Source organism: Calypte anna, chromosome 14 (assembly GCF_003957555.1).
Source record: "Calypte anna isolate BGI_N300 chromosome 14, bCalAnn1_v1.p, whole genome shotgun sequence".
NCBI classification, from domain to species: domain Eukaryota; kingdom Metazoa; phylum Chordata; class Aves; order Apodiformes; family Trochilidae; genus Calypte; species Calypte anna.
The window spans coordinates 11,241,751-11,258,116 of record NC_044260.1 but is presented as its reverse complement, the minus strand read 5'-3'; the positions used below and the strand labels follow the sequence as shown (position 1 = coordinate 11,258,116).

The window sequence follows — 16,366 nt, the reverse complement described above, 5'->3', positions numbered from 1 at the left end:
GTCCGACCAGAAGGGGGAGAGGTTCGGCAAAGTCCGGAAACGCTCGGGAATGGCCGGAGGCGGCTTTTAAGGAGAGGAGCGGCTGCCGGCTCGCCTTGCCCCGCAGTCGCTCGGCGTGAGGCGACTCTTTCGAGTTAGGGCTGCTGCCTCGCCTGCCCGCCGCACCGTGAGGGGAAGGGGCGCGATGCTGGCCGACAGCCTGGTGGAGGAATTCGAGATCCGTGAGGATGAGCCGTGGTACGACCAGCAGGACCTGCAGCAAGGTGAGCCGGGGCGGGGGAGAGGGAGCGGCAGCGGGGGGCGTGTGAGGGCAGGGGCTGCGGCGGGGAGGGAGTGTGAGGGAAGGGGCCGTGGTGAGGAGGGAGTGTGAGGGAAGGGGCCGTGGTGAGGAGGAGTGAGGGAAGGGCCGTGGTGAGGAGGGAGTGGAGGAGGGCGGTGGGCAGGCATGGGGCACCGCCACAACAGCGGTGTGGAGCCCGGAGGGGCGCCGGGGCGGGGCGGCGGGAAGGGCGTGAGGGGACCGAAGATGCCGGAGAGGGTCGGGGAGAGGCGCCGGCGGGAGCGGGGTTTGTGTCGCCCCGTTTGTGGCAGCCGGGAGCCCCTCACGGCCGTGCCTCCCGCAGCCTCGGGCGCGTAGGCAGAGGGATCGCTGTTATCGATGAAGATTGCAGCCGTCTTTGTTTGATAGAAAGGGTTGCTGCAGCCCGGTTAAATTGTGCCTCTTTCCCTCTCTGTCCGAGAGGGAAGGAGGGAGAAAAGCGGCTCCGAAAAGTTGCACCTTGACAGGAGGTGAAGCAGCTTTTCAGGGTCGGCGCTGGAAATAGCGGGCGCTGGGAGCATCGGGCTGGGCTGCTGTATCACGACCTGCCGAGCCTTTTTGTTAGGCTTTCCAGCCGATGAAGTTGTAAACGCAGTGTGCTCCGTTAGGAGCGGGTCCATTGTTAAAATCTGCATAAATTTTGTTCTTAAAATACACGAATAACTTCAGTATGCATGGGAATTGTATGTATCGAGTCCTGCACCTATTTAACAATAGGTCTTAATCATAACATACAAGAGATAAATGTTATTCTTATTTCCCCGATGAGGAAGGAGTCACGGGAATACACAAAGTATAATGGGGCTAAAAATCTACAGACACAGTATGGAAAGAATGTGCAGTTTCCTCAGTGGCATTTATGACTGGTATTAACTTAGTTCTATTTTTTGTTATTGAGTTTTGTACTAAATTAATTTTAAAAGGCCAGCTCAGAGCTGTGAAGAGGTTCCCTGCAAATATGCTCCAGCTTTATGCTTTTGGCTTTTACCTCGTACTACATTAATTGTTGGCGTTGGTAGGTGCTGTTGTACTGTAAACCATCAAGATATTTCTGAAAGCTCTTCATAGCTAAGCTAGGAGATGGGGCATCTTACAGTGGAAGCTTTTTTTGAGGCAGGAACAGGTTTAATTGTATGCTTTGACTATAAAGTAACTGAAAGCTGTATTTAGGTGCTCTTTGCTTGAAATAGATGTTTTCATGGCTCTAGGATATAAACCAATTAGTTTAAATAAGATCTTGACACTGCAGTTTGCTGTCTAAGGGAAGAGAGTTGAAATTTTGAAGACATGATTTAGGAGTGTTTTTAGTTAATGCCAGTGTTTATGAGGCAGAAGACCTACAGAGCCTTCACAATGTATAGCAACAGACTTCTTGCCTCATTGATGTTTTCTTTCAATTTGTTTTTTTAATTAATATGAAATAATCACCATTTGACCCTATGCTGTGAGCTTTTAAGAAACGGTGGTCTGTTCTAGAGATTTGTGCATTTTGAGGGTTGGTCAAAGTTCTCAGCTTTTGTACAATCTTTTTCTTGGGGCTTAACCTCTTTACAAGCCTAAATGGAAGTGGCTGATTGCCTTGGCAAAATGGAAAGGAGGAGAATAAACTGATGGTGAATTTGAAATGTGAAGAAGAAATTCCTTACAGGAATGTTTTTTAAATATCCTGTAGCACTTCATTCCTGGAGTCTGAAAGATGCTCTTCCTTCTCCTAAGACTAAGCAGCACTTATGTATGTAAACAGAGTAGTATGATTGCTTATCAAGGTATGGTAAAACTTTACAACACAAACAATCAAGTGGATGTTTAAAACCTGAGGACTATGTTTATGAGAACCTAGGTTGTAGAACACTAGGAAGCACCCTGAAACAAGTTTGTCATCCTTGTCAGTCAGTCTTTGGAACTTAAAATCTGGGTTGGGTTTTGGAAGAACTTTGACAGTCTTTCTGTGCACCAAAAGCTTTTGTCTCTGCACTGGAGGTGGGCTTTTCTGGCATGCTGTTCATGAAAACAGAAAGCTCATGGAATTCTTGTAAGGATGGGAAGAGCCATGCTTCCTTCTGCAACATCCATGCTGTGCTGCAGTATGCTGACCTTTGAAAAAGAATTCTTTTGTGTGACTGGTCTTTTTACATCTGATACTCACTTTAACAGAACAGAGGGTAATCTGAACACGGAGAAGGAAATAAGAAGCTAAGTGAAAAAAACCCCAAACTTTTATTTTTACACTTAAGTAAACTTCAACCTTATACATCTTTCACTACTCATGCTTTTTGCTGTTAAAAACATACCTATTTTTTGATTGAAAATCCTCCAAATAATTAAATGGGTTATGAAAAAGTAGAAGAGAAGGATTTTGGTACTGTTTATATCTTTTTCTCAATCACAATAACACTATCAGGAGATTGTAGAGAAGTCATAGAATCATAGAATCATAGAATCATAGAATTGGCTGGGTTGGAAGGGACCTCAGAGATCATCGAGTCCAACCCTTGAACCACCGTTGCGGTTGCTAGACCATGGCACTGAGTGCCACATCCAGTCTTTTTTTAAATATCTCCAGGGATGGAGAATCCACCACTTCAGTGGGCAGCCCATTCCAATGACGGATCACTCTTTCCGTAAAGAAATTCTTTCTAATATCTAACCTAAACTTCCCCTGGCACAACTTAAGTCCATGCCCTCTTGTCTTGTTGAAAGTCGTTTGGTAAAAGAGCCCAACCCCCCCCTGGCTCCAACCTCCTTTCAGGGAGTTGTAGAGAGCAATGAGGTCTCCCCTGAGCCGCCTCTTCTTTAGGCTGAACAACCCCAGTTCTCTCAGCCTCTCCTCGTAGGGTCTATGCTCGAGTCCCTTCACCAGCCTGGTTGCCCTCCTTTGGACCTGCTCCAGGACCTCGATATCCTTCCTGAACTGGGGGGCCCAGAACTGGACACAGTACTCCAGGTGTGGCCTCACGAGGGCTGAGTACAGGGGCAGAATCACTTCCTTGGACCTGCTGGCAATGCTGTTCCGGATACAGGCCAGGCTGCCATTGGCTTTCTTGGCCACCTGGGCACACTGCTGGCTCAAAAAGTCCTGGTAAGTGAGGGGTGTTTGACTTCACAGAAGATTTAGTGAAGTCTTGTTGGTTTAGAGATTTCTGATGGGGCTGTTAAACACCAGTACAACTGATCAGATGTAGTAAAAATAAAGAGCTTAAGATCTGCACTCTTGCAGATTGCATTATTAAAAACCTCTCTGCTTCTGTCTTCATGGTGAAAAGGACAAGTGTCTGTCTGAGGCAAAACTTAACTATTATTTTACATAAACTTAGAACAGAAAATGCAGTGTGCTTCTAGTAACTGTGCAAGAGAATTGTAAATTAAATGTTTCCCTTCTGTGTCTGGAGAACACATATTGCCTGTCTCATTCTTAAAATTTGCTCTTTATAGGGGTTATAGGTGTTTAACAATGTAGAAAAATGGACGCAAAACAAATTCCTGATTTTAGAAAACGTGAAATAGTTTAAGTTCTTGCCTTCTCTACGGGTTCCCCTGAGCTCTTCCACTTGTCTTCTCCCTCTCAGAAACAAATGTCCTTAATTACAAAATAGCTTCTCCCTTAACTCATTTGTGCTTCTGCCATCCTAATGAACAGAAGGAGTGTGTAAATATAATTATCTGCATTGTATTCAAATATACCTGAATAGATAAACAAACTTTCACTCTGTGAAGGGAAGTGGCAGCATGTAATTCCATTATGTATTATGTCTTTAACATAATCCTAAAATCTCTCTAAATCTCTTACTGAAGTAAAAGAATGAAATATTTAGTCTTTGCCTTGAATGATGCCAGCATTTTTGACTAGCTTCAAAGATTTTGGCTCCTTGTAAAGATTTGAGTAGTATGAGAATTTGTGAGTTGGGACTCAGTTTTACATGGGATGGAAGCTTCACTGCATGTGAAGGCCACAGGATTCTGTAATGTGATAGAACAAACAGCTTGGTGTTTGCCTGGGAGTTATTTTTTCCATGGCTAAACAATCTCTGTTAAAAAATGAGAAACTTGAAGATGCCTGTAGTGTTTTTGGTTTTTTTTTTTTAATCCAGATACTTGAAACTCCAGTTGTAGAACAGCCTGTGTTTGTTAACAAGTGGTGTTAAAATGAAAAAGATATGTGAGGCTAAACTCAACTCCTGAAGTATAGATCAGTATGCCACATGGCTCCTACTCATACATCTTCTGAAACTGTGAAGAACTCCTATGCAGGGTGATTTGTTTTAAATCATTTTTGTAGCATTTCTTTTAAGAATCTAATCTTAAGGTAGGAAACCACTTGCTGTAGCTGTAAAGGATGTGTGAAAAACACCACAGCTGTTTTGCCAGAATTGGACATCTGCAGCTTAATTGACAAATGCTCCTACTCACTTGTCCTTGTAAGTCTGAATTTGGTCTTTAGTTTATGTTTATAGATAATAATTTTGGACAGGCTGCCAAACTGAAGGTTAGTACTGAACAATCTTGGAACAGTGTCCTGTCTTCTACAAGGACTTGTTGATAAGATAATTGGGAAAGGGTCAGGAAAGAGGCAAGATAACACAAAACAAGGGCATCTAATAAAATGAAAACAGAATGTATTTTCTCATCTGGCTGCAACTACCAATGATGTGCAATTGCAGGTCCCTTGTATTTTAATTGCAGTCTTCTTGAAGTGAATCTAAGCTTTTCTTGACTTTCCTTCTGTTTTTTTTTTTTCTCATTAGTGATGCTAGTTTTCTGTGAAAATTAATATGATTGTATTGCATGCAATTTTCCACCTGGTTGTGGTCCAGGTGGAAAATTAGAGATTCTTAGAAATCTGTTGGATTCTTAACATGGAATACCCTGCACAGCATACTTACAATTTTAGCAGTAACACCAAGATTTATTTTCCTGTTGCATTATTAGCTTTTAAATTTTAAAGTGTGATAACATAGAATATCTAATGCTACTGGTGCTGCTGAACAAGTGAAAAGCTTCTCTCTACAAAGGAACTGAGGGTTCAGATGGCTTATTTCTTAATTTGAAACAACTACAGTCACTGCACCCTGCAGGTGATTGAGGATGACTTAAGTAAAATTGAGATTAAGTGCCTGAGAACAAGTGACATTTAAAATGATGTTTTGGAGCATAAAAAGCAATTCTTGCCTCTTAGGTTTATGAGCTTGAAAAGCAGAATAGCTTCATTTCTTTCTTCATCAGTTTTGTGCCTTTTGGTGGTATTATTGTGTCACCATAAAAAGCATCAGAAACTTTATCACTTTGATCCAGTATGACCTGAGCTTCCACAGGGAAGGGGTAGTGGGGAAGCACAGCACAGCAAGTGAGGCTGCAGTCAGCTTTGGCCTTTGTCTAGCCTGACAAACATTGATTTCCTTCCAATTTCCTCTAAAATCTATAGAACTTACTTCTATGCTGCTTCTTCTAAACTGAGTGTTACAAATATGATGAAGTGTCCAAACAGACACCCTGGGTAGAGATGCTGGTGCAGTGCTGTGCAGATGGTAGGAAGTGAGAAGATGGTGGCTGAACGTGTCTGACCTGTGTCTGATGGACAAAAGGAGGAGCTAAGGAAGCTTCACAAAGTAAGCGTATCTTCTGGGTTTTCAGGACTGACTTACACTTGCATTATAGATGGTATATGAATATTCTGCTTAAGTGTGAGCTTTTTTTGGGTACTGGAAATAACATGGACCAATTATAACTGCAAAAAAACAAACCCGAAAACACGTCAATTATTTGTTTAAAAAACTTTAAAATAGAGTATATTCTTGGCTCTGTAACTTCCATGCAAACATGATTTCTTTGTTTAGATCTTCACCTTGCTGCTGAGCTTGGGAAGACACTATTGGACCGAAACACTGAACTAGAAGAATCTTTGCAGCAAATGTATGCAACAAATCAAGAGCAACTGCAGGAAATAGAGGTAAATATTTAGGGGATCCAAATGTGATCTAGATGTGCAACAGAAGTTGAGATCTAAATTTCTTGGCATCTGGTGGATATCTTCAAGACAAAATACTGAACAATCTCTAAGCACTTTGAGAATTTGAGAATCTGTACAGGCTTGATCATAATTAGAACAGATTGATCACCAGAAGCTTTCTGCCATTAAACTTCATATTGGATTTCTCTTGTTTAGAGACAGGTGACTGGTAATTTTTTGTTCTGTACCAACAAGTTATTTATGTTGTCTTATTGCTAAACTACTGATCATGCCAGGTAAAATGGTATTCAATTATATGATGATGAATCAATAATTTAAATTATTAAACAAAAATGTTAGTGGTTAGCACTGAAAATTAAATGCTAAGTGCAGGGAAGAGATTCAAGTAAAATCTCAGGGTATGTACTTCCACTTAATTGTGCTGTAGTAAAGGGAGCTAAAGTCTATTTCAGTTAAAAGAAAGGGGAGGCAAAATTAAGAATCCCAGCAAAACCAAACACTTTAAATAGTATCTAAATGCAGAATGTAGTGGATATGTTGTTCTGTATGATAGATAATTGTAAACACTTTCAAAACCACTCGTGTTTGCGTTAATAGGTGGAAAATCCTGTTTTTGGCAATTTCCTTTTTTTCTTATTTTTTAATACTGCTCATGATCTTGCAGACCTAGCTTTGTCAGCATGATTTTTTCCAGCTATTAAAGAATGGTCTCTAATAATTGAATTATTAAATATTCAGTACTCTGCTGACTGACAACATATTAGAAACATAGTCAGCATTTCAGCTGGGTTCTGGTATTCATCAAAGAGAACAGGCTGTGACTGCTATACACTGGATTTTTACAAAATCTGAGTTCCTTTGTGCAAGCAGTACTTAAACAGTTATGGACAGGGTTTGGATTTTCTATAGCTCCAACTTAAGACTATTGTAGTACTAACATAAAAAAATCCTAAACTTAATATTGACAGATATCTAAGTGTCTTTATAGTAGCCTTGTTAACATAAGACGTGGCATTTTTAGTAGGTGCATCACAATTTCTGGGTGTAGGGTTGTTTTATTAAAAAGATATTTCTGTTTTATACCTCATTCTTGGGCTTTTGCTCTCACATCTTGTTACCCTATTCATTCTGTGAAACCATGGCTTATATTTCTGTTAATGCCACAGCTTTAAAAAAGATGTCGGTATTTATGTAGAGACTTAAAGTAACTCATTGCCATGAATGTGTTTTTGTACTTAAAAAATAATTCTTAAGCTCTAGAGAGGACAAACTCTCATATCAAAGTGCTGTACAAATACTGTTCTACTTAAGGTTCAACACCTGTATGAATTACCATGTTTAAGGAAGTGCTTAATACAGTTACAACACACCTGTTGAAATAACACAGCACAGCTTGGATAGATAATTCTCCTGGCTCACCAAGTGTAGCTGCTTAATAAGCAGCTGTATTAAAATATGCTACCTTGAAATATGGAAAATACATTCTTGCTAAGCTGCATTTATGCACAGAAATAGCCTAGATGCCTTTGAGGATGTTATGTCCTGCTGGTTTAAGTTGGTTTATTTGCTTAAGCTTTTTAGGTGGGTTAGTGATGACTACCTAGGAGAGCTTCAGCACCAGGAAGTGGTCAGAAGTGTCCTTCCAGCAGTGGTCTGCAGTTGGTGTGTTGCAAGGTCAAATACTTGTAAGTTCAGACAGCTTCAGACAGTGACAGACTAATTTAGTCTTTAAATACCTTTGAATAGCTAATAAAAACCAAGTGCAATACTACTTTTTGAAGGCTTTATCTGATACCTCTTTCCTCTGGCATGGATAGGAACCTGTATTGGGGTTGTCCTTCTAAAAGGAGAGGGGGAAAGATAGAGAGAGGGAGAGAGTTTTGTGATGCTTCTTAAATAGTGCCTGCACCTTTATTTGCCCACCTGACTGTCTTGAGTCAAAGAGCCTGCAGACTCTATTCATAATTGCCTTAACATCCTGTCTTCTCTGTTCATCCTAATCTGTCTTTTCCCAGTGTGGTTTAAACATGTAATAGCAACTCAAAATATTTCTTTCTCTATGGAAGGCTCTCTTACATCTGGATTTCTGGTAGGAAATGGAAAACTAAATTAATCCCTTCTTCAAATACCCAGAGAGAACCTTAATATGAACTGAATACATTAGCCTAATGGCACAAGGGTTTGTCACAGGAATTCACTGAAACAAATGGGAATAAAGTTGACATATGCAGTGTGTTCAGTACTTTTTAGCAAGTAAAAAAGTTCAGTCATTTTCCTGTATTACTGTCTTTTGTGGGAATGCAGGATACCCCACTGCACAGGGTAGACATGGAAGTAGCATATCCAGTCTCTATGCTTGATTTTTCCTAATTTTCAAGTGCTTGTCTCTGTAGCCTAGAGGTGATATTTCAGCTGTTCTTGTAGCTACTCTGGTGTGGCTTTGTCTGGCTTTTCCAGTGCAGGGCAATCACTGTAAACCTTTGGGGTTTTTTTCCTGTTAATTCACATCTTATGGATAGCAAACTCTAGAACTGGCTAAGAAGTAATTCTGAAATATGGAACTACTTCAGTCTGCACTGAAGAGGAAGGGTCAAAGGTTTTGGAATGCTTAAGATTACAACTAATATATTAAATGCTAACATATTAAGGATTTTATAGCCTTGTATCATTATATCTGACCTGTGTGCTGGCACGTGTGCCACTAACTAATCATTCCAAGTATAATAAATGCTGGATTAAAAGGGCAGTTTTATTCTTGTCTGAATCTGTTCTCAGCACTCAGAATTACTGATGCTCTACTCTTAGGGTGTGGTAGAAGTGAAGAAATATCAACTGCTCCATGTTAGGTGCTCAGCTGCAGGGTAGATGGAATAAATGTGAACTTACAAAGCATTTGTTACCATGTCTGTGCTTCGTTTTGATGGCTTGATTACATCAGGCCAACTGGACCCCAGTACAGAAGATAAAGGAGGCACAAGCTGGAGAAAATGTCACTTCACCTCTTCCATTCAACAGAAACTTCTGCAAAAGCTCAACGTAATTAGTGATAACCTCTAATTCTGGCATCAAAGCCCTGGTTTCTGTGCCTACCAACACTTAACATTGCTGAAGAAAATCTGAAGACCTCCAGCTCCTTCTGAGAGCAGCCAATAGGGGAAGTTAATCTGAAATGGGTCACATTGAGATTCTGCTGCTAATCCATGCACTATTTTTGCGTAAATCCTCAGTCATGTGCATGCAGGCTACAAAAGGATCTGGCCAACTGTTACCACGTTGATCTTCTGGAAGTCTGTGTGTAGCAGTTACTAGTCCTAGATTAACTTATTATCTGTTCTTAATGGCCTAAAATGTAAACCCATCAATCTTCTAATGAGGTAAAAGGTTAAGTAGAATATTAGAAGTTTTGAGTATGTCAAGAGGAGTAATTTTGCCTAGAAATTTGCTGGGTGTTTCTACTTGAAGTTTACTTTTTAAGTAGCATGTGGTAATAGAAAATATTGCAAGAAAGATATTCTAAGAGGAAAGTATTTCAGATTTAAAGGGGTAGTTAGTTTGTTCAAGTCTGTTTAATGCAACCTCTTGTGGATTTTTAGAATTGGATTGGCCCTATCCTGGGTGGGACAATATAGGACACTTGTATTGAGAGCTTCTGGTGATTAACTGCTATTAAACTGAGTTACAAGATTTCTGACATCATTCAAGAAACTTAACAGTCTGTGTTGTTAATTGTAAAACTAAAGCAGATTAAAATGAAAATACTTACGTGGAGCTTTATTTTTTAAAAAAGGCAGGAGACCTATACTTGGCATTATAGTGGCTAGAATAGTTTCCCTGTGAGTGATAAAAGATTGAATTCAATAATTTGGTTATTCATCCTGGCATACAGTAGCTTGCATCCTGTCTGAAGTGTGACCACAACCTAAATTCTGTCTTGTTGAACCTAAGGGTGCTTCAGAGTAGAAAAAGTTGGATCAGCCAAAAATAAATTTAACTATGGATGGTGCCACCTGGCCTTTCAGTTTTAATGCCAAGAAAATAATTGGGTCAACACTGTTAGAAAATTTCTGTTGGAGCCCACTGCAACTTTTAGAAGGCTTCATGGATAGCTGAGGGCTGCACTGAAATCTGGATTCATGGCTATGTCAGTGACAACTGCAGTAGAGACAAACCCAATCCAGAAGAGCTGGGGACTAGCCAAAGCTGCAGCAAGCAGAGATGAACACAGCTTGCACAACCAAACCCAACTCTTGGATAAAAGGCTGCTTGGTGAGCTTGGGTTGACCTCTGTCAGAAAGGCAAACCAGATAGCTGGGTTACTGATAGCACCTTATCAGCTGAGCACTTACCAAAGCAACCACTGACACCCACATGTATGAAACTTAGTGGTTTCTGTATGAAATGCAGAACAGTGGCTCTGTCTTTGTGTTTCACCTACAAGCTGGTAACAGCACTGCTGTCTTGCAGTACCTCACAAAGCAAGTGGAGCTCCTGCGTCAGATGAACGATCAGCACGCCAAGGTCTATGAGCAGCTGGATGTCACAGCAAGGGAACTCGAAGACACTAATCAAAAACTAGTTGTGGAGAGCAGAGCTTCACAACAAAAGATACTCAGGTAACAAGCCTACACTTCATTTCCCTCCTGCCCCAACTGATAATACAAAAAAAAGTAGTCCTTTGTTACTGGGTGGCTGTGTAGTGGTGTTCTACACCACTATTACATTGAATGGGTATTTGAGGGTCTTTGGGACCAAAGAGCAGAGAAGAAACTACATGGGGAGGGAAATTCCCATGTCATTGACTAAATGCTCAAATGTTTTAACAGCAGTTCTTCACCTTTTAGCTTAACAGAGACTATTGAAAATCTGCAAACACACATAGATGACCTGCAGCACCAAGTAGAAGAACTGAAGTCTGCGAGAGGCCGGATGAGCCATGAGAGATCTGACCAACCAAGATCAATGCATAGTTTCTCATGTTTGAAGGAGCTGTATGACCTTCGCCAGTAAGACTTTTTACCTTGCATAGCAAAGAGAATACTCAAATTTATTTAAGCAAAGCTTAACTGAGACACAAGCACAGATGTTGAACAAGCTAAGAGAAAAACATCAAACGTTCACAGCTGGCAGAATATCTGCACAACACTGCACTGCGTGGTGCTGCCACTGCTTCTGACATACTACTAGGTTGTACTAGTTGTGTGAGAGAAACTGCAGGTTCTATTTTGTCTTGAAAGGTTTCCTCCCAAAGTCTCCACCATATAAAATCTTAGCCTAGAAAGCTTACAGCATCTTGCAGCCCACTTTTTTTCAGTTAGATAAAAACACACACATGCATAGCCTAGAAAACAAACGTCCTAAATACAAATTAATTTCTGGAACTTACCCTTTCTTAGGGTGTCTGTGGCTATCTTCTTTTCAAGGAAGGCAGAATTCCTGCAATAGCTTTCCTGAACTTTTGCTGCTTGAAATGATCCTTCAACTGGTAAAATGGTGCCTGGAGCTTTGGGCTGCTTTTTAAGTTTTAGAACAGTTACCCAGCTGAAATGCATTAGTATATCCATCAGAACAGTCACCTGAGGTAAAAGCTCCAACTAGCTTCAGTCCTAGAAGGTAGTTTTTTAAGTGAAGCACCTCCACAAACAGGCAGAACAGGCTTTTGTGTCTGGGCTTCAGCACTATACAGAGGTAGGACTGGAAAATAAATCCATACATCAAAAAAAGGTATTTGTTGGCAATTCAAAAGATAAGTAGATTCCTTGAAACTGCCAAAGCCTTGAGGAAATACCAGCCTACAGAATTGCCTTGTCCATTTTGAAGCTTGTTTCCATGATCAGTAGTGTTACAAGTTAGGGGAATGGAACGCTGTGGGAAGAATCTTGAGTTTCAGAAGGTACTGCATGGTGTATGAAAGCAGTGCTTATTTAAACTTAAATTGTAGGCCCAGTTATGTAATAAGTTTGCCTGTAACTTGAAACTGTTAATGAGCTGGCATTCTGCCCGAGTTGAGAGGCTTGATTTGGTGGCATTTAAGTATTTACAAACCATTTTCTGATGGCTAAATGGACCTGATAGGTTAGGAAAACAACTGCTATATGTACTTAGAGGTGTGTTAGCCCACAGTTTAAATCTGTCATTAGTTACCCAGGACACACAAAATTCAGGTGTGGGGAGTGTAGCAGACAAACCTTTCTTGGGGCACAGCGCTTCAAAGCCAAGCAGCTGTTCTTGCCAAGGTGCACAAAAAGTGCTCTGCTCTTGCTGCCTTTAGCCTTGGTTAGCCTTGGTCAGTGCTTCTGCTGCAGACTCAGCTCACCACCCCCTCCTCTGGCTGCTTGAGAGTGAGCTAAGCATGTATTTGGAAGCTCCCCTTTTGTTGGCCCCCCAATCCTGCTCATGTGCAGCTGGGGTCAGCCCTAATTGGGCACAGGTAGGCTTAACACAAGCTCATGCCTCCCACCTTGTAATTAGCAACACCTGATTGCTTCATTTCACTACAGGCAAGCTGTAACTTCTACCCTCAGTAACACTTATTTTTATTTCTGCAGGTATTTTGTTTATGATCATGTGTTTGCAGAAAAGATTACTTCAATGGATAGTCAGTTAAGTCCTCTAGAAGAAGAAAATGAGAACTTAAAAAAGGCAGTTACAGTTCTCCAAGCCCAACTGAACCAAGAAAAAGAGAAGAGGGTGACCATGGAAGAGGAATATAGTCTTGTGGTGAAAGAAAACCGTGACCTTGAACAGAGACTTGTTGATATCGATTTGTACCGGGCTCGTGCAGAGGAGCTGGAAGTGGAAGTAGCTGAAATGCGACAGATCCTTCAGTCTGAAAACACATCTCATAATGCAGAGAAATTGGTGCCAGAATCCTTTTTCATTTCATTCAAGGAATCTTTAGACAGGGAGCTTGTTCAGAGCCCAGCAGATGATGGACTTCTGACTGTGTCGGAGTTTGAGAAGAAGGCACTGAAACGGAGCAGCAGTGAAACTTTCCTAAGCAGTGCTGCAGGGGGAGACATCCTAAGGGGCCATGAAGAAACGTGTATTAGGAGAGCTGAAGCTGTGAAGCAGAGGGGAATCTCTGTGCTAAATGAAGTTGATGCTCAGTATAATGCTCTGAAAGTGAAGTATGAGGAACTCCTGAAGAAGTGTCAAATGGATGAAGATTGTCTGAAACACAAGGCTGTGCAAACACTGAAGCAGTATTCCAAAGACCTAAATGTGGGGAATAGCCAGTATGATCTTCCAGCCAGCAACCAAGAATTAACAAATGTGGAGCTAAGTGACTCTCCCACAAATGCTCTTCCTGAATATAAAGCTCTCTTCAAGGAAATTTTTAGCTGTATCAGAAAAACAAAGGAAGAAATAGATGAACACAGAGCTAAGTACAAGTCCCTCTCCTCTCAGCCCTAACACTGGACATGCTGATGACCCATTTTTGGTTGATGATGGATCTGTTTGTCAAGAAGGGGAAGGAAACTTCATGCAAGAGACCCCTTACACTTCTGTAGTTCTTGAGCACTCAAAATGAATGTTATGAATTGGTTTGTAGAGCTGTAGTTAACAAGGTAGTTAGTTAAGTCTCCCCTTACCTACATAGCAGTAGATTAATGTTGTTTAGCTCTTTCACACAAACTAGTGATTGCAAAGCAAACAAACATCATAGCTTCATACTGTACTACTGTTCCACACTACACTTACCTTTGGCCAGAGCTGTAACTGACACTAGTTTCCTTTAAGAGCTAAGAAACCTGTACTGTACTCTCAAGGAACCAGACTAAAAGCTTTCCTTTGGTTTGCAGGTGGTGATCTAACCTTGTAACTACATTTGTGTAGAAAATTAACAAAAACAAAGCCTCTGGGCAGTGTCACAGGCAGCCTTTTCTTGAGAATGAAGTTAGCAAATCTTGCTGAACTTGCTTTGGCAGGGAGGTGGAGAGCTGGCACAGCAGCCTGTGCTATGCTTGGTTTTAAGCTAATACCACGTTTTTCACGTGCACTAAGCTCTGTCTTCCTACTAAGAAAGGATTTGATGTAAAGTTTGCTGGGCTTTTTAGGTATGGTTTCTTATGTAGGGCACTTTGTCTTAAGGCAGGATAATACTGTGAATTGATAATGTATGGTATTTGGGATCTGCTGTTCTTCGTGGAATGTCTGCAAAGTACATTTTTGTGTGTGTTTGGTAAGATAGAAAGTTGCAATTTAGCTGTTTAGTATTAGCATTGACTTAGTGAAGTAGTTTTTAATCTTACATCCCACAAACTCCAAGTGCTTGAAGGAGATGGGCCAGGTAAAACCTTACTGCTTTGTCCATTGCTTCCAGTGTCATCTTCTGTGGACCTGTTCCATGCTGCCTGGGAAAGCAGGATGGACACAGCACTGCCAGAACATACTCTCCTGGAAATAGGGGACCAAGTTCTTCCTCTCTTTCTCCACTCCCATATGAATAATTCCTATGTACTAAAGTACAGAAAAGTAACATAAAACAAGCAATTTCTCTTTTTAAGGCTGCTTCAAAAAAAACAAAGGGTAAGAGATTTGAGGGGGAGGCAGAGTGAAGGGTGACATCCTTCTCCTTACAAAGGGTCTAATAGCTTAATTTGGTCAGCTGTTTGGGGGAATCAGCTTACTGCCTGTCTGAGTTGCTGCAAAATACCAAACAGTTCAGAGTGATAACAATTTCTCAGCTTTAGTTCAAGCTGCTGCTGTTGCAGTTCTGTCTGCCTTACATTGTTGTACCCTGTTAAGCTTGAGTATAGCTGTTCTTCAGCTACAGTATTAAGACTTCACACTGTGGGAGTTTCTCTAATACATGTATTGCATTCTGAACATTGTTTAGCTGTGGGAATCTGAATCTTGTATTTTTCTAAACAAATAAATAATCCAGTCTGCTGCATGTGTATGTAACTAGTAATTATGCTCATCTGTGCCAAGGAGGAAACAGTAAACTTGGTAGAGATGGCACCTGCATTATCTGCTCATGGCATCTTTCCTCCATAGCTCAGATGGAGTTCCCATTAAATTTGTGTATCAAAGCAGTTGCACTAAATGGAAAAGGAGAGGTCTGTCTGGGGTAGAAATCCAGAGGGAATTAAATAGTTTCTCCTAGGTGTGGTGTTTGTCAATACTACGCAACGTGGAGGAGAAAAAAGGGCAGAAAAGTGTTAGTTTTGGGGTTTTTTTGTCTATCAGGTTAACTGTATTGTCACTGTTTCCCTGACACCTGGATCTCCATCACTGGGAGTCTGCCCCAGTTCAGATACTGGGAAGCACTAACCTTAAATGAGAATGGCATGACACTGTTAGGCACAGATTCTTGATGGTAATATTCCTCACCACTTCAGGGGAAGTGGGCTCCACACCTGCTGAACCAGAAGACATGTAAAAGTAATCTGGAATTTTTGGGTAAATGGTTTGTTACTGTTCGAGTGCTTTCATATATACAATCTTTTATGCTTTAAAAGCATCTTAAATGTTCTCATATTTTGACACAACTATTTGATTTTTCTGTGATTTCCCTTTAGTTACCTGTGCCATTGCTAAGCTCTGGCTGTACTGTACCTTAACACTCAACTGTACACCTTGTGCAATAAAAAACTCCAAGACTGGGTTCTTCTTTCATGATCTGGCTCAGACTGTGGCTTTACTGGAGCAGCTTTGCTGATGCAGCCATGGGTAATGCTGAGGCAATGAGGCAGGACCAGGGAGGTGTCAGCCATGAGTGCATGCAACAGACCAAGACAAAGGCTGCAAAAGCTGCCTGAACTGAAAACACCTCCCAATTATATTGATGTAGTCAATAAACTAGGCTGGAGTATTAATTAAGGTAGAATTTTAGCAGTTTAAAGACATGTACTTTCCCCAGACCTGTGAAATGCCACCAGTATGGTAACAATATTCTTAGATGATCTTGCCTGGATTAACCACCTTAATCTGCTTACTTCAGTAAACAACTCAGCCTTTTCTGAGCATAAGTAGATGAAATTAATAGAATCGCTTTGAGCTTCTCATGTGATAGAAATGACATCAAAGAACACAACCAATAATGTAACCAGTTACAGTAGGTGCTTCTCATCTTATTG

At 41.0% G+C, this 16,366-nt stretch overlaps 1 protein-coding gene across 1 annotated transcript; it reads left to right on the top strand.

Moving 5' to 3' along the window:
• The first annotated feature begins 8 nt into the window (after positions 1–8).
• CDR2 (cerebellar degeneration related protein 2) lies at positions 9–15,764 on the top strand. Its single transcript, XM_030459773.1, has 5 exons — positions 9–263; positions 6,151–6,263; positions 10,749–10,897; positions 11,126–11,287; positions 12,830–15,764. The coding sequence occupies exons 1-5, from the start codon at positions 185–187 to the stop codon at positions 13,695–13,697; spliced, it is 1,371 nt and encodes a 456-aa protein (XP_030315633.1). The 5' UTR covers positions 9–184; the 3' UTR covers positions 13,698–15,764.
• Positions 15,765–16,366: the final 602 nt, after the last annotated feature.